General features: G+C 35.7%; 1 protein-coding gene across 1 annotated transcript in view; it reads right to left on the bottom strand.

Moving 5' to 3' along the window:
• Nucleotides 1-26749, bottom strand: part of Cntn6 (contactin 6) — a 384479-nt gene that overhangs the window by 5408 nt on the left and 352322 nt on the right. Inside the window, 8 exon segments of the mRNA XM_008822699.2 lie at nucleotides 9631-9817; nucleotides 15129-15244; nucleotides 15358-15592; nucleotides 19945-20015; nucleotides 21407-21556; nucleotides 21740-21898; nucleotides 22545-22662; nucleotides 23015-23190. Of these exon segments, the coding sequence (XP_008820921.2) occupies nucleotides 9631-9817; nucleotides 15129-15244; nucleotides 15358-15592; nucleotides 19945-20015; nucleotides 21407-21556; nucleotides 21740-21898; nucleotides 22545-22662; nucleotides 23015-23190 (1212 nt within the window).

Raw genomic sequence — 26749 nt, 5'->3', positions numbered from 1 at the left:
GATTTGACTATTAATGTGTTAACTAATTCAACTTGAAAATATTCTTCATATAAGCATATGTATACATACATATGCATAGGTGTTCATTCCTAATTCTTATCTAATTTTTTTAATACAGGATTCATATTTTCAACTGGGATTAACAGAACCAACTCACAATATTTTAAGCAAAGTGTTAGTAATAAGTTCTGAAGTATACAGAATTTCTTATAACTCTTGTCATAATACAGCAGAGCTTCAAGAGAGACAATGTCACAGAGTTGAAATATTCCCCTCTTGCCTTCTCATCACAGGACCATGCTTTCTGCCAGGAGTTGTAGATCCCTTTGCTATTCTCAATGTGTGTGGCAGGAATCACAGCTGTGCACAATATCTGAAGTTTGAAACTTCCTTTATTCAGGCATAGTCCAGGCTAGATATCCTATAAGAGGTTTGGTCAATCACATGGTCATGTACCTGAATTTGCACACATACATATTTGAGCTGAAACAATTGTGGCTGTGCACTTAGAAAATATGCATGTCATAAATTATAATTAGAGTTCCTGGAGTCCAGAAGTATGAAATATCATTGTAGGCAGATTGATCACACCATATAATGTGTATTCTGATCCCCAAGCGTTGATCTTTTTTCTTTGAAATTAATGGCTGGCATGAGAGGTAATGGGAAGTGAGGAAGGAAAGATTTAGAATCACCCTTATGAGAGAATAGATATAGATCAACCACAACAGTCTATTTCCAATAATGTAACCTGCAGAGTAGGAAGTCATTTATCAGTACACAGCTAACAAGAAGTTGAGTCAAAACAGACTCAGCCTCTTGGTTTCTAAACTAGGGTTTTCTTCACAACAAGCTGCTTTTCAATGATGTCAATCCACATCTTTTTTCTGTATGTGAGACTGAAAAATCATGAAGAGAAATTTAAAATGTTCAGGTAGAAATAAGAGAAAAGATAAAACTGACCCTCGAGATGTTTCTTTTTTGAATTTGTGATGCTGAGTGAGCCTAACCTTTAACTCATTAGAACATTGATAAAAATAGATGTGATTCCTTTTGGATTTTCAGTTGAACTGCTGCTTACTCTCATGTGCATCACTGGAAATGCACAATCTGTGAACGGCAGAGCACACAGCCTCCCCAAGCCACTCTCATCATTACCTGTTGCCACATTTGAGATGTAGTAGACAGAGAAGTATTTACCCCATGTTTCCATGTGGGCAATTAGTATTTATTATAGCTTCATCTCATTGAATGATAATTACTCTTTATCTTACATGTTCATAAAGTTTTGAGGGCATTTTACCCATTTAACTGCATCCCCAACACCTTGCCCAGTGTTTGGTCCTTACCTAATAATCACATAATAAGGTATTCTAAACAATTCACTTTATAGTCAATGGGCTAACTAAAATTACTCAATGTCCAGTATTATTTGCTCAAGTCATATTGATTGTTCAGTGAGTATTGGCACAATTTATAGTTGACAAGATAGGTCCAATCCATTCATCACATTTATGCTTAGTAACCACTCATCACATGCCTCCTAATATATTTATTTATGATGGGCTCAGTAGCAGAAGTGATGTTGTCTTAGCATGGCTACACCTTCTAATATCTCCCCAAAATGCACACCACCAACTGAGGACATGTCCAAATACTTAGTGCCTGTGGGAGACATTTTCATTCAAACCATCACAGATGTTATCACCATCTTCTCTTAATTTATCCCAAATGTCTTTCCTAACTTTTATTCAGTTATATATAAGTGCTAATATAACAATTCTCACAAGATATCACAGACTCAACATCTTCAAAATTAAGTACCAATTTTAACAATACTGTGCATTAAATAGAGTGAATATAAATTCAGTCTCTCAATGTCACTGGGAGGGATGTTCCACATTTATTGTTCTGTCATTTATTGTTGTGCTTTTGCTTTTTCTCAACTGTTTTAGAGAAAAAGGATTGCTTTCAATATTTGAGTCCATAGTTGCAGCTCAAGGAAACAGGGAAGTGACTTTTATTGCCTTGGTAGACTGGCATTTTTGGCATTTGAAAATAACTTCGTCATTGTCTTTGGTGAACTGGTTTCTTGAAACAGAATGCAAAATATCCTCTGGGAATAACATTACATAAGTTGTATTAAAACTAAGCTCTTTGGTATGTACAGGCAATTATATAGATTACTTGGCATGTTTTATTTCTCTTTGTTGTCTGGAGGGTCAGATTTTGAGTCAAAGAGCAGAAGTTGTAGGCTCAATAGCCCTGATTTTCTTATGTCTGAAATTAGAGTATAACTCTAGTTTATAAAATTCTTAGCTCACATGAAATAAAATATGAAGTCTTTTGCCCTGTGCTAGGGACATGTATTGAAGTCTCAATAGCCATTATTTCTCTCCTAAGAGTAGAGGTTCACCCCTGCACTGTTATGACATGATCAATGTTCCAATTGTGTTCAAAATGGCTTGTCACTAATAATATGATTCCAAAGTTTGCAAATGATTCACTTCTTAAATATAATTATCATATATTCAAGATTGCCCCTTCGTGCTATTGCTCTTAAGTTCTTTTTGTACTTCTTGAAAGGAAGATAAAATGGAAGAATCTCAGTTAATTACCTGGGAAGTTCTCTATAGTCTTTTTATCTTGCTCTTATTTTAGAAACATGAGTGTTTCTAAAATAGCAGTGTCATATCTCTGGCATTAGAAAAGGAAAACAAACAAAAAATTTCTGAAAGGCTATCACCTTAATATTTGCACGTTTACAATCTTAATTTGATTTGGGAAAGTAAAGCATATTGCAAATATTTATAATGAAAATAAAATATCCATTATGTTAGGAAAAGCACTGTCATGTGAATATTATGAAACATGTGTCATGATGTTTGCATGACATTTGTAAATGATAAACTCAATAAACAAGTATCTTTTGTACTTTGGTTTAATTTTTGCAGGCAATTTAGAAAGACTAAAATAATTTTCTATTAATCAAATGACAGAGCAGCATTAAACTTGCCCTCAACAGCTCTAATGGTTTCCCTGTAATCAATTTTTCTGTAGCTGGCATTTATATTCAGCTGTAGTTCACACTGTGAACTCAATTCAAAAACAACTTCTTATGTTACACTTCTAAGTAACAGCATGGGGTTGACATTTGGGCAAGAGAGAAAGAACATAACTGCAAGATGGAATAAAAGCTTAATGCTTCCTTTATGTCTAAATATGGGTTGATTGCATATTTACAGCAAGAAAGAATCCAGTACAGAGTGCTAGTCAGTCAACATCAGATTGGCCAAATTGAGCCAAAATTTGCAAACACTTTCTGTTACAGTGTCTGAATTTGATTTACTACAGAAGCAGTGTTTTGTTTATGCTTTTCCTTTCCTCTTGCAATTGATGTAAATATTTTCTTCTTTTCTTTGTGACTCTTCGTGCCACCTAAGTGATGTCTGTATGGAACACAGTGTGTTCACTTTACTTTTCAGCCATCTTGAAATGAATCATTTTTAAGATGCTGAGGTACTTACAAATACATCACAAGTAGTCTTTGAATGTAATGACAGTATCATCATTTTTTGCAATAGCAATGAGAATACTATACTTCTAAAGCTTTGTAGATACATATACATGTACACACACACATGGAGAGAGAGAGAGAGAGAGAGAGAGAGAGAGAGATCTTTTGTCCTTTAACTCTTCATATTTTTTATGTTACATCCAAAAATGTAGCCCTCTTCACAGAGGTACCCTTTCTTACATGTATCTCAGCTTCTTATTTATGCTTTATCTAACAACGTAATTATTTTATTTGTCTCTTCCTTGTTTTAGGTTGTTTCCAAGTAAGAGAGACATTATCTGAAGGGAAGGATACCTCAGTGCTTAAAACCATAAGAGAATCATGGGGTCACTATTCATTGAGTAGATGACAGGATCATAATATTGGGAAAAAATGTAATAATGGAATTCTTTCTTCTCATTAGCTTATCCAATCACAAATGGCAGAGATTTTGGTAAATGTGAGTTCTAGTTTTACTGACATTACAATGAAAGGTCAGGTATGAAATTGAAAATCTAGATGGTGACAGTTTCAGTGTGTGATGGATGAAGAATTTTTTTTTTTTTGGATGCTGCTAACACTGTTCAGAGTTAATCTTGATGTCATTTCAAGGACATGGAAAAATCAAAGTTAAATCCAAGGATAGCACTAGAGTCAGGGCTGCCTTTAATGTGTCATTAAGGCTCTTTTTCCCTATTGCTTTGGGTGTCCTTCTGTGATCCCTGATGAAAACTTCTCCAACAACTTTATGAAAAGAAAGAAATTAAAAAGTAGCAGGACATTTTAAAAAATGAAAATAAAAATTCCACAACAAAAACATCTGTGAAGTAGTGTATTAGTTTAAAGGTTAGCATTTATAAGATACTGTTTGTGGGAATTTGCTACACCTTGATTAGGAATCTTTGTTATTCTGTATTTACAATGTCTGTGACATAAAATATGGAAAGACTGAAATGATAAGTTGTACATATTTATAACCTTTTCATTTTCAAGTGCCTCGTGCCCGTTCTGTTAACTGACACTGAAGTGTAAATGCTAGTGAAGTTAAATTTAAGAAAATTTGAAAGTAGAGCTGGGGATGTACAGTGGAACTGGGGATTTGCTTGGCCTGCAAAGCCTTAACTCAAACCCCAGGATGATAGGAGATTGTGGGAGAAAGAAAAGAGAAAAGAAACAAAGAGAGAAAGACAAACGGAACCTAGATTTCCAGGAAGGAAAATAGTAATTATGAGTTTGCCACTTTCTTCGGTGAAGAAAGATGAATGCTTAGGGAAATATGACCCTCCATATCATATTTTCTGATTCTCATTCCCTAAGCTGATGTATGTAGTCCAGCATTTCACATTATATGAACTTATTCCTATCTAATTAAACTGCTTTACAAAACCCTCACTTGATAAGGTGATCCTGTGTTTGTATTAGATAAACATCAGATAATGTTCTTGGCATTTAATCTAAATTGCATTCAAGCTGATTTGTGAGACTAAGTTGGGTCAACCAAATAAACTTGACGTAAAAAATGAAGACGTATATGTATAAGACAGAGAAGATTATCATAAACCCACATACATTTAATTTTTGATGCATGGGCAAGCCCACTAACAAATTAAATTTAGAGAAAAAAAATTAATCTTTTTTTAAAATCTCACTCAAACACACATGTGCACATATAGACTACACACAAACATACATATATATACATATACAAATGCAGTTTACTGTATAATGAAAGAGTTTTTTTTTATATATGAATATATATAGTTATATTCATTGTTTCAGTCTCAGCTACCTTAATCTGGTCAATGGAATTCCATATGATAAAAATTAAACTGAGTCTTTCCAAAATAACTGCAGCAAAATATCTCTTATCACAATACATATTTTTGGGGTGTTTTTAATACAATTCTTACATGTTTTTAATCACTCTGATTTTGCCTGAGACAGCAATGGAACCTAATACGAATGTGTGTGTGTATTCCCTACTTTAGCATATCTCAGTCAGTAAGAACTAATGCCTGAGCAATCTTAAAACCAATGATGGACGGAAGATCTCCATCCAGATATGAGATTAGTTGGAAAAAAATCCACCCTGCTCTAGAAAAACTATGGAAGCAGATCCTGATACAACATCTAGCAAAGACTTCCTCGACACAGTGTAAAACAGGAGGAGGAGCAGAGCTACAGCTTTAGCTAATCTTTTCCTGAGAATCATTCATATCCATTCTGTCTCAGGCTAGATGACTGGAATAAAACAGGTGTGGGAATTTTCAGTCCACACATGCTACAACAGGGACTCAGAAGCTGCACTGGCTCCTGCTAGGGCACATGTGGTAACTAAAGGTTGTGTAAAAGTCTGGAATTAGTCTTCATTTTCGGTTTGTTTGTTTGTTTGTTTGTTTGTTTGTTGAGACAGTCTCCATGTAGACCCAGCTGGCCTGAGACTTTCTGTGTAGACCAGATTGGCGTGGATCTCATAGAGGTTCACCTGTTACTCCCTCCCAAGTTGGGATTAAAGACAGGTAGTGCCAGGCCAGGTGATCCTCTGTTTTTGTATTTTTAAATAGATCTTCTTTACTTCAGGGTCAATTTCCTGCTTGTCTGATTATAGGCAGTTATTCTCACTCAAGTCCAAGTGCATAAAAGTAGGTTAACTCAGTCTTCGTGTCCAAGACTCCCCCAAAGTACCTAAAGGTCTCCAGCCATTGTCTTAAGCCTACAATCACTTTGGAGTCTAGGAAAAGCAGAGCTCAACTGGACAGACCAAATCATAAATACAAAAACTTATATGTGATGACTGAGGTTTTACTTCAGATCAGGAGCTATCATCTTATGCAAACTAACTTGTCCCCTCACAAAATAAGGACTTCTTTGGGACACCTTGCAGGCAGAACCATAGCTGAGATTGTAATGAGCCAGATCATTCTTTGATGAAGACTACTTAATTGTGCATACTTCTTCCCCTTTTCCCCAGTTCTCCTACTGAAACCTAACATTTATAGCAGTGCCCCAAAGATGGATTTGAGCTGTTTGAACCCCTTTACCTCTTCTTTCTTTATAAAAAATATTTTATTTAGCTTTTGTACATTTCACACAACAGTTTTTTTTCAAACATAGATCCCCTCCCCCAACTCTCTGCCCCACTACAGGAGTTCATGCATTCTGCCACACATGTTAAATCCTATTTGGTCAAGCATTTGTACCCAGATGTCCTTGGGTGCAAGTTCATCCACTGAAGTCTAATCAGCCTATCTAGAGACCATAAGGAATGTCTATTCTCCCTTATCCAGCAGTAATCAGTCTTCAAAAGTTCCCAGGCTTGGGATGGGTCACTGCCCATTTCCCTCATTCCACTCTGGGCCCTTGTCTGATTGAGGCAGCATGGGTCTTGTGATAGAAGCCACCACTGCTGAACGTTCACATGAACAAGCTTCCTGTGGTATAAAAGTGTCTGAGTCCCAATATTCATTCTTTCTAATGTAGTACCTCTAATTAAATCACTACTGAGACTGCATTGTCACTCACATCTTTCATGTTTTAATTTTCAAACTTTTGTGCAGTTTGTTTTTCTATTTGGGTGTATGTCATGTGTATACAGGTACCAGTGGAGGCCAGACATGGCATCAGATCTCCTGGAACTGAAGTGACAGGTGGTTGTGAGTTGCCATAGGTGGGTTCTGGGAACTGAATTCCAGTCTTCTGGAAAAGCATATAAACTTTTAATCACTGAGCAATCTCTCCAGACCCATTATGCATATCTTTAATTAACACATTGGTGTAGGTGGCCAAGTTAATCCACTGGGAATTCTGGAGCCTGGTCTTTTGTGTTGGAAATCTAGTAATAATGCTACCCTCTAGAAATGTATTTGTCTAGATGATTTTGTTTATTTGATTCATTCTTCACAGTTCTGCAGCAGTTGGAATTTTCCAAGATTCTCTATAATCAGTATTTTGGTTCTGCTTCATGGATAATTTAGGAAGACAGTACAGTAGAGTGGTTTCTTTCATAGATAAGAAAATTAAAACAGAAACAAGGAAATCCTGCTCTAGATCATGAATTGAGGATGTAATCAGATTGATATAAAGTAATTTAAAGCTGTCCTAGTACTCTGAATATAGTTAGGTATTGTGTTTAATTAAGGACTCTTTAAAGGTTTTCTTCACACATGATGTATAAAGAGAAACTAATTTTACTATAATCTGATTTCCAAATTCTTCTCAAATAATTAATTATCTTTCCCAATATATGTGTGTAAGAAAGTACAATACCTATAGGTGTCTTATTTTGTTTCCTGTCGCTGTGATAAACACCACGACTAAAAGAAACTTGGTGAGCAAAGGGTTTATTTAATTTTAGAGGTTACAATCAATCATCAAGGGATGTCAAGTCAGAAGCTCAAGCAGGAACTGAAGCAGAAACTTGGGGGGATAATACTGCACTGACCTGCTCCTCCACTCAAGTTCAGTTACATTTCTTAATCAGTCTAAGCCCAATTATCTAGGGATGGCTTCACACACACAATGGGCAGGGCTTTCTCATATCAATCAGCAATAAAGAAAATGGCCTATAGCCATGTCCACAGGTCAAACCAGTAGAAGGAATTCCTTAGTTGAGATTCCCTCTTCCCAGATGTATCAGATGACAATCAAGTTTAGCCACCATAATAGGTAAGGCTAGCCTTTCCCTTTATTTGTTTATTCATTTCAGTACCAGTGAATTTATAGCTTAGTATTTCTCAAATACTATAATAGTCCCCACTTACACGTTTGTTTTCCATATTCTTCAGTTAGTACATGGTCAATTATAACATGAAATTATTATGTGAAAACTCCACAAATAATGCGTAAATTTTAAAGTAGTCACCAGTATAAAGATTCTGATTGTCTTCTGCTTTCAGAAGACCCTCAGTTTGCCCAGCATATCCATGCTTTATGCACTACCCACTCATTAGTCACTCAGTAGCTACCTTACTTATTAATTCAACTGCCTGAGATTGTATGTAGAATTTGTGTTCATCTATAATATATAAAGAATATAGAGGCATTATGCAATCATAAATAATACATATTTCAGGGAATGGTAATTCACATATGACTTTTCCATGTTTACGACTGGTCCTGATGTTATGAATACGTGTCTCAGTCAGAGGACAAATACACCAAAATAACAGATTATCATCTTCATTTAGAAGGTTCTGACTATATGAGAGATACCTAACTGATTCACAAGGCAGTGGAAATAAGATTCATTTTAGACTTGAAATCTTCCACATAAAACACAGTGAGAAGACATTTGACAGGGGAAGATTTATGTATCTGATGGCATACATTCTAGGATTCAAATGATCAAAATATGACAGCAATAAATTCAAAGGTAATGTTAAAATTTATCAAATGATAAATTCAAATATAGCAAAGAAACTGTTAGTTCAGCACATACTAAAGTATTAGCTAGACACTTGCTAGTAATTATCTCTTTTGACCTTAAAATTTTTTATGAGAATATAAATACTACTGTTTTATCCTTAATTTGCAGGAGTGACTATGGAGGCTCTTAAAGACTCAGTAACTGCTCAATGAACTGCAGTGAGTTCATTGTTTTATCCCATTTTGTAAGAAGCAATAAAGATCCTGACCTTAAGAATTCTGCTCTTCTGAAATTGACATACTCAAACTTCTTTCTTAAAATTCAAAAAAAAAAGATTATAAACAGCTTATTTTACTTTTTACTGTATAGTTTCAAAATGTTTCTTCATTTTGGAGACAAATCAAGTGACCAGACTATTCAGTGATACAATGAGGTTAGAAGAACTAATTATATATACACCCGCAGATGATTCCGATGATCTGGAGTGTTATGGTGTTATGTATACTTACGAGACTTTTTGGTGGTGACATTGACTGGGGGGCTTGAGGGCCCCGTCCCTGCAGTGTTGTAGGCTCTCACAGATGCAAAGTAGATCGTATTAGCTCTTAGCCCTGTAATATTCTTGGTTGTGACATTCCCACTGACTCTAATTTTTACACCCGCAGATGATTCCGATGATCTGGAGTGTTATGGTGTTATGTATACTTACGAGACTTTTTGGTGGTGACATTGACTGGGGGGCTTGAGGGCCCCGTCCCTGCAGTGTTGTAGGCTCTCACAGATGCAAAGTAGATCGTATTAGCTCTTAGCCCTGTAATATTCTTGGTTGTGACATTCCCACTGACTCTAATTTTACCAATCATAGATTCCTTGGAGTTGTCTGTCCAGTATAAGACCTGAGTATTAAAAACAAAGAAAAATAATTTACTCTTTTCCAAAGAAAAAAATTAGGCGCTGGGCTCATAAATCATAACTAGGAAGATAGGGGTTCAAAATCGATAAAAATGTTTTAAAATTAAAATGCACATAATCCTACAACAAAATAAAAATGTCTAAAATTTTTAGGGAAATATTTCACAAGAAAATGTATTTACCATGAGTACAAGAACCTAGATATTTTTAGGTTACCAAAATAATTAATGAACTATCTAAAGGCTATGAGCTTTTACAAAGAACATATAATAATTCACACTAAAACAAATTCCATACCATTAATCAAACATTTTGGTTTTGATGTTTGCTGTTACCATTTCTTTCAGAGTTTTTGGAGTCACAAGTTAATTAATAACTGCACTCAAGGTGATCACTTGCTGCACAATGGCATTGTTTCAGAGAGCTTGAAACAAGATAATAGAGCATAAAGTCCAGTACTAGTTTTCAGCTCCACAATTTAGCAAAGGAGTAAAAACCCACATATGTCAATAAATTATAGGATGCATTCCAAAGAAGGGAAAGTAGATGGAGAATTCTTCTCTAAGAACTTGAAGAGAAACAACATTAGAGAGTGAAGAATACAGAGATTAGAGACATAACAGGGCTTGCGTATGAGGGGTGCCATTCTAGGCATGGAATGTCAACAATATCTACCATAGGAGTAGAAGGTTTTATTTAAGAGGATCCTTAGGGAAAAAAAGTGCAAGGAAATATCCCCCATATTTCAAATTGAACTGTACTGTGCTTCCAAAAGGCAAATGTCTTTGATGTGACTCATTGGACCTTCAAGTTGAGGAGATGTTTGTGATTAATGACTTTCCCTTTACTCATCCTCACTCCTAACTTTGTGAGAACAAAGGTCTACACGTGTGATTTGCTTTACTCTATGCACTTTAAGTGGAACCATTTTAGGAGAATCTATGCTGTTTTCTATCTAATGACTTAGTTCCCTATACCATGATAATTCAAACTTTTCAGGTCATACTCCAATTGACAGAGCACGTTTCACAGTGATACTCTATGATTTAAGATCAAGGCCCACTTTATTCTGCCTAAGAACACAATGACTGCAGTTTGAATAATCAAGTAGGAACATTACTGATTAAAAATATATTATTGTAGCAAGAACACAATATTAGCTTTATCCTCGCAATAAATTATTATGCATTATTTTTGATAATAGCTACAAAGTTGTATGTCACACATCTTAATTGATATCATGTACCTATTAAAATGTCTATGGAAAAATATCTGTTAATATGTTGGCTTAAGATCACTTGGAAATGATCCCTTCCCATCATCCTTGTCTTTAGCGTTAAACATTACTACAGATTGAATTTAATGCTCCTCCAAAGGCCAGTATATTGAAGGAGTAATCATAAATTAATATATGGGAAATTATAAGAACCTTGGAAGAGGTGGTGTGTTATGGGAAGAAGTTCAGTCATTGAGATTACTATCTTGAAAGAGACAATAGCACTCTACATCTTTGTTTCATGACATGGGATAAGTATCATCTACAGGTGTTTACACTATGAAACACTTTCTTATTACAACCGTAAAGCAATAAGCCAAATAAGATTTGAACATTTGAAACTACAAGCCAAAATGACCCTTTCATCACTTCTTTAAATTGCCTCATCCTGAGTCCCTGTTCAGCATGGAAGAAGCCAGAGCAGTCTGCATCCTGATTCGCTTCAGAGGATGGTGTGATAAGAATAAGAGGTAGGAATTGGCTAGGCAGTTAGGGTAAAAAGACCCCAAAGAAATGTAGCCAGTTTCTGGGCTAAAAGTCAAAATGTCCTTGGGCCTGTTAGCAACATACTCTGTTCCAAGGCCAAAAATGTCAAAAGTATTTGGGAGCTTGTATCTAATCCTTAAAAGATTTTAGGGTTACCGCTTCAGAGGGGGGAATGTTGGAGGGGAGGGAGTGGGCATGGATTTGATCAAAACACCTTATATGCATGTCTGAAATTCTCAGTGAAGTTTCTGTAAACATTAAAAAACACTAGAAAAAAAAAGGTGAAAGCAGAGAACTTGCTCCACAAAGTTGTCCTCTGACCTGCACATGCATGCTGTGGCGTGTGTGCTCCCTCCTACAGCATGCACACACAATAATATATTTTTTTAATTAAAAATTAACGATATTACTCCTACAACATACTGACAAATTATATATAGCAGATCAAGAAATATTTGCTAGGTAAGGTTTATCTGAGAACAATTGGTCTTTGCCCAAGATTTAGCTACATGGCACACAGTAATTAAAAATACCAGACTGGTGGAACTAACCTTGGCTGTTTGGTCAGAGGGATATAAAGGACAGTTTTTGCTCCTTGCCCTCCTAGGTCAACTAGTTCCAGGGGACTATGAGTATCTCTCAAAATGTCCTGTAATTGTGGTCACCACTATGCCATATGTCCTATAATTGTCCTCTTGATCAAGGAGGCCGAGGAGACCCCACCAGATGGACTGGAACCAGTGTCCAGTCTACAAAGAGGAGGCTCAAGACAGAGGAATCATTTCCTCCATGCTTCCAAGCGAAGCCAACCATGGTTGAGCACAACCTTTGACTTATCTTCACATAGGCAGAACTGGTAAAAGAAAGGAGCCAGGGGCTCCTCCCAAGCCCATGTGACCCCTGAGGAACAGATCCTCAAAGGGACTTAAGTGTAAAAATAAATTGGTTTATCTGGTCCAAGTGTATGCCTTAAACACCCAAAAGGAATCTATAACCAAAGATTAAAGGGGCAAATATAATTTCTCAGGAGTCAATATGCATAGCTAAAGGCTGCATAACAAGCAACAATGCCAGATAGGTGATACCTTCTTTTGAGTTGTTGGCCAGGGTAGCCAAAGGGACTCCCAGATAGTAACCCAGCATAGAACTGGGAAAATGAACAGCAAACCCCAATCTTATCTAAAGGAATATTGACAACTGATTGATGCTAGATGAGGAACAGCTGACTGTCCTAAAACAAAGACCTCTAGATAGTCTGACTAGATTCACCAGATGGACAAGTAGTGGGAAATAACTGGGGGTGCTGACAACACAGCAGACAGTAACAGAGATAACAGAGCATAAGGACTCTAGCGGGGGGAGGGAGGCTATGGGAAGGTGCCATCTGGGAAGTGGGTGTATAGTTGAATAGGATGGTTTGGATTGTTCTGTGTGATATACACACAAAAAAAATCAACAAATTTTTTAAAATGTATTATATTTGAGGAGGAAGCATGGAAATATGCACCATGTTAATTGGTAGAAGTGATAAACGTTACCATTTAAATCTACCCGATGACTTTATAGACATACACAGGCACCAAGGATCCAAGTGTAACCGATTATGATTGGTAATAATCAGATACACACAGATTAGAGATGCATGCACCAACATCTCAGTGTTAGTAACAAAACAAAGAGTCTTTCTGCAGGGAACAATATGTTCTAAAATGAAATGGAAATTTTTTTAAAGGTTATAAACTCATTCAATTTTATGTCCTACAGGGCTTGTACTGAGTTCAGTATTGTATAACTGTATTAATTCAACCGTGAGCCTAAAAACTTGCACTTACTTGTGAAAGAGATGTATTCTTGCTCTGGAGTGTGTTACTGAATATGTTAAAGCTGTAGTGAAATGCTTCTTCTAATCATGTAGTTATTAAAATAAAAAAAAATAATGATTAAAATAATAATAATTATTCAAATCATAAAAAGTTGCTCCTTAATAATTAGTAGATGTGAAAAACATTACTATTGAAATCTACCTGATGACTTTATATCTATGCTCAGATGCCAAGAAGCTCAGAAAGTAACCGACTGTGACTGGTAATGATCAGATATACAGAGATTAGAAATGCATGTGCAAACATCTCAATGTCAATTGCATTAAAAATGAATTTTTCTGTATGAAATTGTGTATTTTAATAATGAAATGGAGATCTTTTTTAAAGGTTGAAACCTCATTTAATTTTATGTCTTGTAGGGTTTATGCTGAGTACAGTATTGTATAACTGTACTAACTCAACTGTAAACCTAAAGTTGTAGCCAATTTTGAGAGAGACGCATCCTAGCTCTGGAAATTGTTGTTGAATATGTCAATGCTGTTGTAATGGAATGCTTCTTCTAAATATGTGGTTATTAAATAAATTATTAAAAGGAAAAAAAATTAAAGATTAAATAAGTTCAAAAAATTAAATTTGTATTTATTTGTGAATGTGTGTTTATCTGTGTGAGTACATGTTCACATGTGTAACTATGTACACTTGTGCACGTGGAGGCCAGAAGAAGCATGGATTTCTCAGATCAGGAGTTAAAGGTGTTTGTGAGATGCTTGATTTGTTTGTGACTGCTGGGATCCAAACTCCAGTTCTTGTGATTTTAGTAGAAGAACAGGTTCCTACATCTTTAGGCTTGACCCCATAGCGTGAATCAGGCCACAGCTTCCTGCTACTTTCACTGAGACAGGGAGTTAAGAATCAGCATGTGCTGTCTTGGCAGCTCTCATTTATGGTTCCAGGATCTTCTGTGCTCCTTGTCTTGTATACTATTCTGAACTAAATGATGTTATGTGAAACTTTCTAGCATCCTAAAAGGTTATAAAACGTCAGAACTTGCTTTTGTTCTGGGGATTGGTCCAAGACTCCTGAAGGGGATTTGGTCTGGAGATGAATGCCGCTATATGAAGAGGCTCTTTTCCTTCTCTCACCTCATTCTTCTCCTATTTCTTTCTCTCTCTCCCTCTCTCTCTCTCTCTCTCTCTCTCTCGCGTGCTCTTCTCTCTCTCTCTCTAATTCTTACTCTTAAGACTAAAGCTCTTCACTAGGTTTTCTCTAGGCTTTAAACAGAAACCCGTTCTACCTTTTAAGGCCTTATCATATTTAGATACCTCCATATATGGTCTATTTTGTGTTGTTTATGTCTAATGACCTCTCCTTCACACGGAGGCCCCATCACAGTCTTGAGGCCCTCTTCTTATAATAAACCTCACTCCTTAAGAGAATGTATGTGTCAGCTTTCTTTTTTAACTGACTACTGTGATTTTTACTTCTTTGGAAAATTTTGATCATTGAGCATCTTTCTAGCATGCCCCATCCCCCATATTCTTCTTTCTAAATGGATTATCTCAAGTGTTCTGAAATAATGGTGTAAAGCAGGGTAACACAGATGTATACCAATACATGATAAGAAGTAGGTTGGTTTAACAGAACTATTGTACAACAGCCATTGTCTGGTGAGCTGCTGCATTTATGGAGAGCAATGTCAATGTGGATTACCTCATAGCCCAGTACTCTTCCAGTATTTCTATTCCAAGCAATAGCATTCCAGGAGACCTCCATTTCAGAAGCAGAAAAACTCTGGACAGAAGTTCCTCTTGGGGCCAGCCGAGGTTCTAACATTCAGTAAAAGACATAGATATCGTCAACAGAATGGTTCAAGGAAAACAAAACAACAAACTGTGCCTAAAGATACAAGGAGGAACATCCTGAGCTGAAGACAGCTTACCATCTTCCCCAGAGTAGACAATGGACACTGTACTCAGGGATCCCTCGCCTTCATTATTATATACTCCCACTTTGACTTCAAATGGAGACAGGGGCATGATGCTTTCATTTCTATAAATGAACCTGGATGACTCCACAAGTGCTACTCTTTCCTTAGTCCAGGTTTTAGAGCCAACTGGCCGGAACATGATGATGTATCCAAATCCTTCTCCATTCTGTAGTTCTTCTGGAATGGACTTAGGCAGAACACAATAAACCACTGAGTATGGGTAAAAGGTATGTTTTGAATTATACTATTTATTATTTGACATTTCTTCTATAGAGGCAATTAAAATGTTTAGTGAAGAATTGAAATAATAATTTTATTTAGAATATTTATTAAGAAAATAATTCTAGTGAAAGAAACTCAGATGGAAAGTCCAAGTTTTCAGAAAGAAATATAAAGCAAGTATCACATTAAGCCTATCACTTTCCTTGATACTTCATGAACTGCAACAATAAAATACAAAGAAGACTGTAAGATTCTATAAGCTAAAATGTACTTTTATTTGAATTTTAAATCTCAGTGCCAAAGTTACTTTTTAACTATTTATTGTATGCTAGATACACATAATTATCAATACTTTCAAGAATTATTCTAAAAAATAAAAATGAAAAAACCTAATCGCTTTAAAGGTGAAAAGAAAAACAAAAATAAAAAAATAATTATTTGAGATGAGTGTGATATAGTCACCCTTCAATATCATATACTCAAAGAAATAGAATATTTTGCTCAAATGCATAAATAAACTCAGCATACATTTTTCACTCACAGCATCAATGTATAGTTTTTTCCCAAGACAAAAAGAAAGCAAATTGTTAATAACCACAGACATCTATTTCTATAAAGCACAATTAAAACCTCAAATTATTAATTAAAAATAGAGTAGATACACATGCTCCGAGAGCTGTTTGTTTATAAGAACTCTTTGGTTATGAGAACTTATAATAAGATAAAATAAGCAAGTGAAGATGAATTTGTGTCTCAGTCTTGACGAACAGTCACCAGATTACAAACTTTTATTTACAAATCAATGGAATTCTTTTGTTTTTCCAAATGGAAATACTTTTGTTATGTTTTTTTAAATATTAGACAAAGATGTAACTGAGCCAGAACAAGGTTCATATTCTTGAGGCTCATAGAAGCACTTTCAGTATCATCACCTTATCTTGCCACTTACACCCACATCTGATTATCCAGTTACACCATCCAGAACCAAAGGCACTATATGCATCAGTAAACATGAGGAGTTGTGGAGCACAAATTTTACACTCTATAACAACTAACCGGTGCAATCTAGTCTTCCTGTGGGTTTTGCTTTAGAAGCCTGGTGTCTGGAGTACAATAACAGGTAAACCAAGAGTAGATAGACAATAATTAAAAATTGGGGAAGGAGAATAAGGCTTAAAAAAAGTCTCTGGAGCCGAGGATATTGGATCAGTGGGTAAAGGCACTTGTCACCAGGCTTCTTGAACTGTGCTCATCCTGGCACCCATATAGTTGAAGAAGAGAACAGACTCTTCTAAGTTTTTTGTTCTCTCTATAATAAGTAAGTAAATAAATAAATAAATACAATTAAATTTTTAAGGATGTAATTTAGGTAGACAGAAGATAGAATTGTCTCGTGGTCAGGTAAAAACTGGAAGCAAACAAATATGTGTATATATTTGCTTTCCAGTTTTGTACCAGAACATATATATTATATCTATATATACACAGTTATTTTTTAATGATATAATTTGGGTAGAGAGGTGATAGAATGATCTAATGGCCAGGTACAAAACTGGAAGCAAAGGAGATGGAAAGAACTGGGAACATGCACAAGGGACTACGGAAGCAGGGGCTGGATTATATAATAACTGAGAGGCACTTAGAAGTCCTGTGCTCCAACAATACAGGGCCATATTCCCCTCTCTCATCTGTCCTGTCAGCTCTATTGCAGACACTTTTTCATGTCCTCATTACTTTCCATGTATTTCTAAAATAAATTCCCATTAAGCAAGATGACTAGAGCTTTTCTATATTTCCTGGCACATGGAACAGCCTAACAAATAGAAAGAAAAGGTAAGGGAATTTAGGAAAGAGTGTTTCCTTTATTTGGGTTTTTCCTTTTACATGGAAACAAGACTTAAAACAGTTAATATGAAGTTATTTTGTAAGGTATTTATAAGAATTTAGGAACTAGTATTTGATTTATTTTGAAAGCTTCATTAATCTCATATGCAATCACAATTTTCATTTCAGCAGGTCGAGGACTTTTGCATTTGTTAGTGAAGTTCAATTATTGTTTATCATGGTGTTCCTCTAAAAAGGTGTGAACCCAAGATGCTCAGGTTAGGGTGAAACAGGAGACATTTATTTAGGTTCTTCCTGTCATCTTTCTTATAGTAATCAAGAGCTAAATGATGAAGAAATTGACATAGCTGTTTAAGAAGGCTAGAAAGAAGCTTGGTGAGATGGCCTGGAGCCTTTAATACCACCACTTAGGAGGCAGAGGCAAAGGCAGACAAATTGCTGTGAAACAGGGGCCAGCCTGGTCTACATAGTGAGTTCCAGGTCATCTGTGGTTAAAGTCTACTGCACTGAGTGTCTGGCTGTCATTTATAACCTTGAGGAAACAACATCTGTTCTCTAGTTTCCTCTCTCTCTCTCTCTCTCTCTCTCTCTCTCTCTCCCTCTCTCTCTCTCTCCCTCTCTCTCTCTGCCTCCCTCTCTAACTCTACTTCTCAGAATACTGTAATTTCTCAACATTAGCATTTATGTATTATGGGATGCTTAGCAGAAATCTTGTCTGACCACCCCCCCCCACACTATATATACACACACATACCACGTTAACAACCAAGTATGGTGTTTATAAAATCTCACTAATTGAAAAATATTGACTGGAGATAAATTGATTTTTATTCCCCAAAGGAATCAATTTTATGCATGTCTTTAATGGTAATATATTATTGCAGTGTTTAGCATCATCCTGTTGTTAGGATAATACTAAAATGTGTAGGGAGGTAGTTGTAAAGTCTAGTTTTCCACCAAAGGGAACTAAAGGGCTATTTCTTCCCACTGTCCAACTTGGTGAGAAAAGGCTCTGTATTTTCTGGAATATAGGAAATGTACGTATTTCCAGTTGTCTAATGCCTACGAGATTTCTAAATAGGAATGAGAGTTGCACGGCCATTGATGACACATTAAAAGAGAGAGGCTAAGAGGACACGAACCAACCTTCCACCAGAGGACCAAGTATGGTGCTTGTATGCTGAGATCAAATGTGCAGCTCTCAATAGGGGATCTCCCATGAGCAGCTTTGAAAGAGACTTTGTTCTCAAAGACCATTGAGAAAAAAGGGAGTCTGTCCACGAAACAACAAAATCCAGAAGTGTTTGAGACCCTTGAATACCCACTGGAAACTATACTTGGACTTGCAACTGGAATTTTCCTGTGAGAACAGGATCCAAACATGCAATCAGGGTAACAAAAAACTCAAAATAAACAAAATGGCATATATCACACCACTTTATAAACCACCTGCATTTACGGTGCTTGATATACACCAAGCCTAAATTATTAATGTTTCAGAAACCAATATCTTTCTACTTTAACTTTTTTTCCAAGCCTCTAGAATTCAGGGGAGTCAAAATACAACACAATCAAAGAAGAAGGAGAAATTAAGGTAGAAATTGCAGGACAATTGAGGATGTGACTTTTCATTTCCCTATATACCATAGAACTCAAGGCTAAGGCAGAATGGAACTAGAAATGATGAACTATACATTAGCTGAAATGCTAATGCAGGTAGGTCCAATCTTCTACCTGCTGGCTGCATGTGACTGAATGTATCTATGAATGATGAATAGCACAAGGTTGTTAACTTACTTAAAGAGATTATATGTGTTTTATTTTTTGCAATTTTAAAAATGGTACTGCAATTTTTGCATGGTTATGGAATGCCGCTTCATAGGTGACAATATCATGTATCCATGTCAAAAGGTTGTTCAGGTCTGCTCTAAAATTGGTAACAAATAAGGATGGAATTTTCAATGAGTAAAATGAAACTGAGCCTATATGCTAATATGAAACAGGATGACCAGAAAAGCTGTCTGATGTCCCTAAGTTTTCATATAGACACAGGGAAAGAAAAAGCTTACATTGCAGAGTGATGTAAGGGCAATAATCCATATTTTTTGCCTGTATTTTACTAAGTTCACCTTATCCACAGTAAAAGAGTTCAAAAGCTAATAAATAAAACAGTGCTTAATTCACCCAGTCTTAATGAAAATACTACTGACCACTGTTCAATAGATACCGAAGTTGTTTTTCTTATATGTGGGAGAAAATTGTGCTGACTTAGTCACGGTCTCTTAACTTTAAGAGAAATAAGAAGTTTCAAATACCACCCCTAAATAATTCATCTTCAAGATAATATGTTTTTTATGCCTTTAAAAAAATATGTCCTCTGAAGTGATCAAATAAGTCTTTTAGTTTTTCAGTATTCTTTCTGGCCAGCTACATCTTTCTCCTTCAAAATAACTCAGTTGGACAGAAATTTACCTCCCACGTAATGACGAGTTCAGATCGACTTCCTCCGCCTCCATTGATATTTACTGGTGCCACGATTGGGACTGAAAACCAAGAGAAATATGGATGGCAAGGATGAAAGGTACATCTTAATCAAGAATTCTTTTGGGGGGGGCAGGGGAGGCTTCACCTTTAAAGACCTCACTAGGCAAACTGAGAGTCTTGCGTTTTTAATGAACATAAATTATGTTTACACATATCCAAATTTCGAAGAGAAAGGACACAGTTTTGTTTGATACGCGGGCACCTTGGCTCCAAGATTAATTAAAAATCGAGTAACATCGTGTGTTTGACATTATTATGCATCATCTACTAATTGGCAAAACGATGTTGCATTCAGATGGTAACAGTGACACCACTGATTTAGTGCCTAATTATACAGTTGTGCTGTAAACAAGTTACTCAGGCAGTATATTAATTAATTATTTTTGTCAATAAACAAGCTGGATTTTTTCCTTTATTATCCATCAGAATATTTTCACATTTAAACATATATTCCTGAATTATTTCATAACTCTGTACTTGAATTTTGAATCTCTCTGGAGAGAATAAGAAGGATTTTTAAAAACTCTTCCCTTGTAAAGTGAGAGTTATTTTGTATAAAGAATGCAGGTGTGGGAGATGACCTCCATTTATTCTTTGGATCTAAGGCCTTCTGAAAGAATCTCAGACACTGCTAATTTTGATGAAGCAGAAAAAAAATATGGTATTCAACTCTAAGTTGAGAGGACGATTGTGTTGAATATAGCTCAAGGTAAATTGTAAACTTGACAATCTCTAGTGCATTATGTAGTATATAGTCAGAATAAGGCTTTTATCACACATACAGAAGGATGAAATATTATTTCTCTTGACATAGAGTAAATGTATCCTAAATCTGTAATAATGGGCAAATATTCATCAATATAGTTTCAAAGTGTTGATGTATATCAAGATATCCATATGGCAACATTTATAGCCCCAGATGGCCTGAAACTCGATTTGTAGACCAGGATGGCCTTGAGCTCACAGGGATCCTCCTGCCTCTGCCTCCTGAGTGCTGGGATTATAGGCATGCACCACCATGCAATGGAACCTGTCCAGCACATATTTTCATATTCCAATTTGTGCTTAATTTTGTGAACTTATGATTTTTCAAAAAGACCACATGAACATACAACCTGGAGTTACAGGAAATTTTGAGCCTCCCAAAGTAGGTAATGAGAACCCAACCAGGGTTCTCTGGAGGTCCAGGAAGTACTCTTAATCACGTGACTGTGGGGAGGAAGTGAGTGGGATATATATGGCTTGGTCCCATACAAATGTGAAAAACATATGCAGTAGCTTACTGATTTTTATTTTGATCTCAAAATACTTCAAGATCCACAAAAAAAATTTTTTTTTTCAAGAACTATACCAGAAACAATCACCCATGTTTGTAGTAAACATTCCTTACCTGATGATTTAGTTCTTAATAATTCTGATGGCTTACTTGGCTCTCCAATTCCAATGTTGTTCCCAGCAACAACACGAAATTCATATTCTACCCAAGGACTCAAACCCACTACTGTTGCATTGTATGTCTGGCCATTGAGAATTTCAGGAACTAAAAAATTAAAAATAAAAACATCAAGACACTTAAGATAATAAATTGATACTAGTCAGAACACATAGTTTCAGAAAGTATATAATTAAATTTAAAAGCTACAAAAGTATATTTATTAAAGTTATCCAAATAAAATCATATTATTATTTGAAAACTCTCCCCAGATATTTAATACTTACTTACCAGTTGCAACAGCTTGCCAGCCCACAGAAAAAGGTGTCCGAGTCTGAATACTAAATATTTGAATGGGACTATTATTATCTGGGCCAGGTCTCCAGCTCAGTTGGGAGGTGGTACTAGAGATGTGATCTACTCTAACATCCTCTGGAGGACCAGGAGGACCTGAAGAAAGACAGTTTATGATGACTGAGTGAGAAATTTTAAATTCATCAATGGAGGGCAAGAATAACCATACTTTTTTTTACCCGTTATGTTTAGGAGAAAAATAAGCTTCCTACATTGCATTTCTAGAACACTATTATGAGATTAAGCCCTAGTAATTCATCTTGCTCAGTAACACTTAAGTTAGAAATGCCAACTTTGAAGAGTTAGAGACTGTCTATCATGGGTTCATTGAATACCATGCAACAGGGAGCTGATCTCAAAAACTGACACTTTTATCTTGGATTCAATTTCAAAATATAGCTTAAATAAATATAACTAATTTGAAAAAGTGCGGAATCCTATGGATTTCACCCTGATCTGACAATAATGGTTTATTATTAATAGAAGTCCAGTTTAAATTTTAGTACTTGATACTATTCTCAAAGTCTGGTCATTTATTACATGCAATGAAAGCTTCACAATTCAATGTACATGTCCATAGAACCCATAATACAGTCCCTTAGAATTTATGATGTACAAATGATATATGATTTTTCTCTCATCCTTTTATCATGATTTGACTCCTTAAACAGCTGTCCTTTTATATATGAACATGTTTGGTGGTGAATGAAATTGGAATCACTTATTCATCACTCGTGCTTACCTCTTACAATGACATCAGCTACAGCAGACAAATTTTCTAGTGTTGTTTGTACTGTGCATAGATATTTTCCTGAATGACTTAATTGAATATTCCTTATCATCAAATCCCCAACAGATTCCTATAGATAGAAACAGGGAATTGGATAAAAGTATAATCACACACAGCAGGTCCCTTTTTCTTTAAAGCTGGATAAACACTAAATATTAGACAGCTTCGAAATTAGAAGATATACCAGGATTATTACAGTTTCCTATAATTGATCCTTTTTATCATCCTTTTACTATAATTGCATCTAGAAACAAGTATTTCTATGAAAGACATAACATAAAACAAAATAAAAACAGATGCAGATTTATAAACAGACAGTGATTATCCATACAAATAAAGATGAGGAGAATAATTATGAAAGATGGTGATTCAAGTAAACACTTATTTATATTATTAAGAACTTAACAATTTCAGATACTTACCCCCCCAATTCTTTCAAAATGAGGCCCTCCTTTCTTTAAATCTATGGCATCTCCATTGAAGTACCATACAAATACAACTTCCATGGAAGGGTCATGAGACACTTGGCAGGGTAGGACAATGCTTTCACCAACTGTGACATCCATTTTAGAAGGTGGTATTGTAATGACAGTTCTGTCTATTGAGAAAATATTATTTTTTAAAAAGCTTAGGAAATGCCAGCATATGGGTATAAAATACACATTTTGTATGATATACAATCATTTGAAGCAATCTGGATTACTACTACATTCTGTACAAAAAATCTTGTTTGTAATATTTTTAATTATTATCAGTATAACTTGTTACCTAAAATTATAAACAAAGCCACCAATGGGTCATCTATATCAACATCACTACCCCCAAAGTTCAATGATCATTTCAGAAGAGGGGGTGGAAAGATTGTAAGAGCCAGAGTTTGGGGAGGACTGAAGCAAAACATTGTCTTCTGGTCATGACAGGACCACTGTGCTCAAGAAATCACAGCACCTGTGGTTGCTTGCACAAGACCTTCACAAGATCAAGCCAGTCAACACACAAACATGAGGCAGGGAGGGTTTCATGAGACCCCATCCCTAACTGAGAAGCTATTGACAGTTGATGGCTTCAGGGTAGGAACACCAGGTATAAGGGTATGATCTCTAGTAGGTTGATTACACTCCAGTAGACTTGAGATATTATTATTAAAAGCAAAATCAGCCAGGCATGGTAGCACATGCCTTTAATCCCAGCATTCTGGAGGCAGAGGCAGGCAAATTTTTGTGAGTTCAAGTCCAGCCTTATCTACATAGGGAGTGCCGGCCAGCTGGGGCTACAGGGCGACCCTGTCTCAAAAAGACCAAAAGAGAAGCTGGAGAGATGGTTCAGCAGTTAAGAACACTGACTGTTCTTTCAGAAGACCCAGGTTCGAGTCCCAGCACCCACATGGCAGCTAACAACTGTCAGTAACTCCAGTTCCAGGCGATCTGACAGTCTCTTCTGTCCTCCACAGACATTGCACGACACGGGTGCACTTACCTACATGCAGACAATTACATGCATGCATATAAAATAAAAATAATAAAATATTTTTTAAAAAAGACCAACAGAAAAAATGTTGGTCAGACATGATGTTGGGGGAGACTAGGTAGGTGGCAGAGGACCTTGGAGGATTTAGGGGGAGGAGTTGTGTGTCAATACTCTCAAAATACATAAGGCATATGAAATTCTCAAAGAATTAATAGAATTATTAAAATTTTAGACATTTTATTCATAATTTTTATGCAAACAGGTTAAAGAAAAAGATGTGCCTCAAAGGACAGCATTACATAACTATAATAAGCTATGATATTTTTGTATTTTACTCTGAATATTCAGCCATAATATATAATTGAAACAATGCTTACCACTCTAAAAAAAAGTTCTGTTAGCTTAAGACAAACTGTGTCCATAAGATTATAGCCACCACATTTTTATAGTTTCATAATATCATGCTTATGTTTAAATGAATGGATACAGCATATTTGATTTCTGAAAAGCTTTACATTTTCTTATTTAGTTTTAATTTTAATTGTATGAGTGTTTTTTCTGCATATATGTAAGTAGAGCCATGCATGCAGTTTCTCAGATGCCAGTGGAGGGCTTTAAAAACCTTGAAACCAGAGGTACAGACTCTTTAAGCCAGCACATAGGTTCTGGGATTTGAACCCAGATTCTCTGCAAGAGCAGCCAGTGCTCTTAACAGCTGAGCCATCTCTCCAATCCCTATGGATTAATTTTCACAATCATTTTCTTTTTTAACTAAGGTTTTAAGATGCATAGGAAAGACAAATTTTCCCTTTTAAAATCCACACTCTTTAATGTTAGAATTATGCAGCCATGACAGAAATCTCCTTTTTGGAAACATTGCTCTGGATGTCAACCCTTGATTCACAAGTCCTGACATTTCACTGACCATTTCAAAGAACATTTCCAAGAGAGTTCTGGGTTTACTTCAGCCCTGTATCTGATTAACAGAGACTTAAATAAACCAACAGCATTTTAGTTATTTATAGTAACATAAGAAGCTCCAATTCTAGAACATTAAGAATCTATCAAAAAGGCAACTCATCATTGCCAAATGAGCTCTGGATATATGTTTAGATATATATTTAGATAGTCTTCTTTTGAAGTTGAGAGATTCTCAGTGGTTTGCAATGCAGCACCCAAATACCAAGCTGGGCATCATACGAATGGCTGTAACTCCAGTTCCCCCCAAATTACACATTCTCTACTGGCTTCCACATGCATGCAAAGTTGTGGGTACTTGCTCAGGCATAAGAAGATGCATATACACATAATGTAGATAAATAAATCTTTAAAAAAATAAAAAACTATTGTAAAAAGATACCCCCTTTTTATCAAAACTAAAATATGCTTGAAGGGATTAAAGAATGAAAGTTTAATGCAAATTATCATGAAAAATTGTATTAAGAAGTTTCAAAATAGTGATTCTCACAGGAAATATACAATAAGGTTTAGTCCTCTAAAAAACGGATTGATAGCTTCAATCTCTTCTGGCTTCGTTGCTCTGGTCAAGACACCAAACCGCACATTGAAACTGTATTTATATGATCAGAAAATAAGTGTCCTATGACTTGAGTGTCTCCAACAAAACTCATGTGGACATTTATCCCATCATAAAGTGAGGAGTGGAATTGGATAGAATATTTATGAAGTGATCATAATATTTAGGAAGTAAAGTCTCAGATTTCATGAATAGATTAATACATTGTAAGAGTATTGCACTACTGGGATATTTTCAGTGTATGCTTGTTATAAACATCATCACTGACTCTTATAAATCCCTTTTGTTATTCAGTGCCTTGGGCGTTCTCTGTACTCTGTATTGGCCCCACCAGGAAAAAGGTCCTCATCCCATCTCATCACACGTATCCCCTGAAACTTAGACCTATAATCCTCAAAAATTTTAAGAAATGAATTTCTTTATGAATTATCCAGTTGCAGTTACTCACAACAACAGCACATAAATTGAAACAATGTGTGACTCAGTTTTACCTACAAAATTTTAAACACATTTCAATTTTTTTATTCTTTTTGAGACAGGGTCTTCCTGCAGTTATATCTGGCCTGGAACTTGGTATAGAGACTAGGCTGGACTTGACCTCACAGAGATGCTTCTGCCTCTACTTCTGGAGTGCTGGTATTAAAGGTGTGCACCACCACACTGGCCTTCAATGTATTTTATTAAAAAAATTAGCAAAGGCTTAGAGGTGAAGTATAGGAAGTAATACTCTTATTTTGAATATACTTTGAGATGAAATAGCTATGGAAAAATGAAAACCTGCATTATATTTTAATACAACAAAGTTTAACTCAGTAATTATCAGATATTTCTTCATGTTCTTATTTGTTAATAATGGAACAATGGCTTAAATTGTATTACATAAATGCTCTTAAAATTCTAATCAGAGAGAAATCTAAAGAGGGGATTTGTGGACTCTTTTAATTCCCAATTCCAAGCCTTCTTTAACTAATTCTTCCTAAATTAGACAATGTGATATCTAAGATTTTAAACAAAACTTTTAGAGGGAAGGAAATATTTTCTTCTAGCAGATTCTTTGAAAAAAACCCTAATATCTTATTTATATTTTTAGGCAGATGAATTGGCTAATTAGATGTGTTGGTACAGTCAAACTGTCCTGATGTAAAGTTTTAGA

The sequence above is a fragment of the Nannospalax galili genome, unplaced genomic scaffold (assembly GCF_000622305.1).
Source record: "Nannospalax galili isolate Female #2095 unplaced genomic scaffold, S.galili_v1.0 scaffold828, whole genome shotgun sequence".
In the NCBI taxonomy this organism is placed as follows: Eukaryota; Metazoa; Chordata; class Mammalia; order Rodentia; family Spalacidae; genus Nannospalax; species Nannospalax galili.
This window is presented reverse-complemented; position numbering and strand designations above follow the sequence as displayed.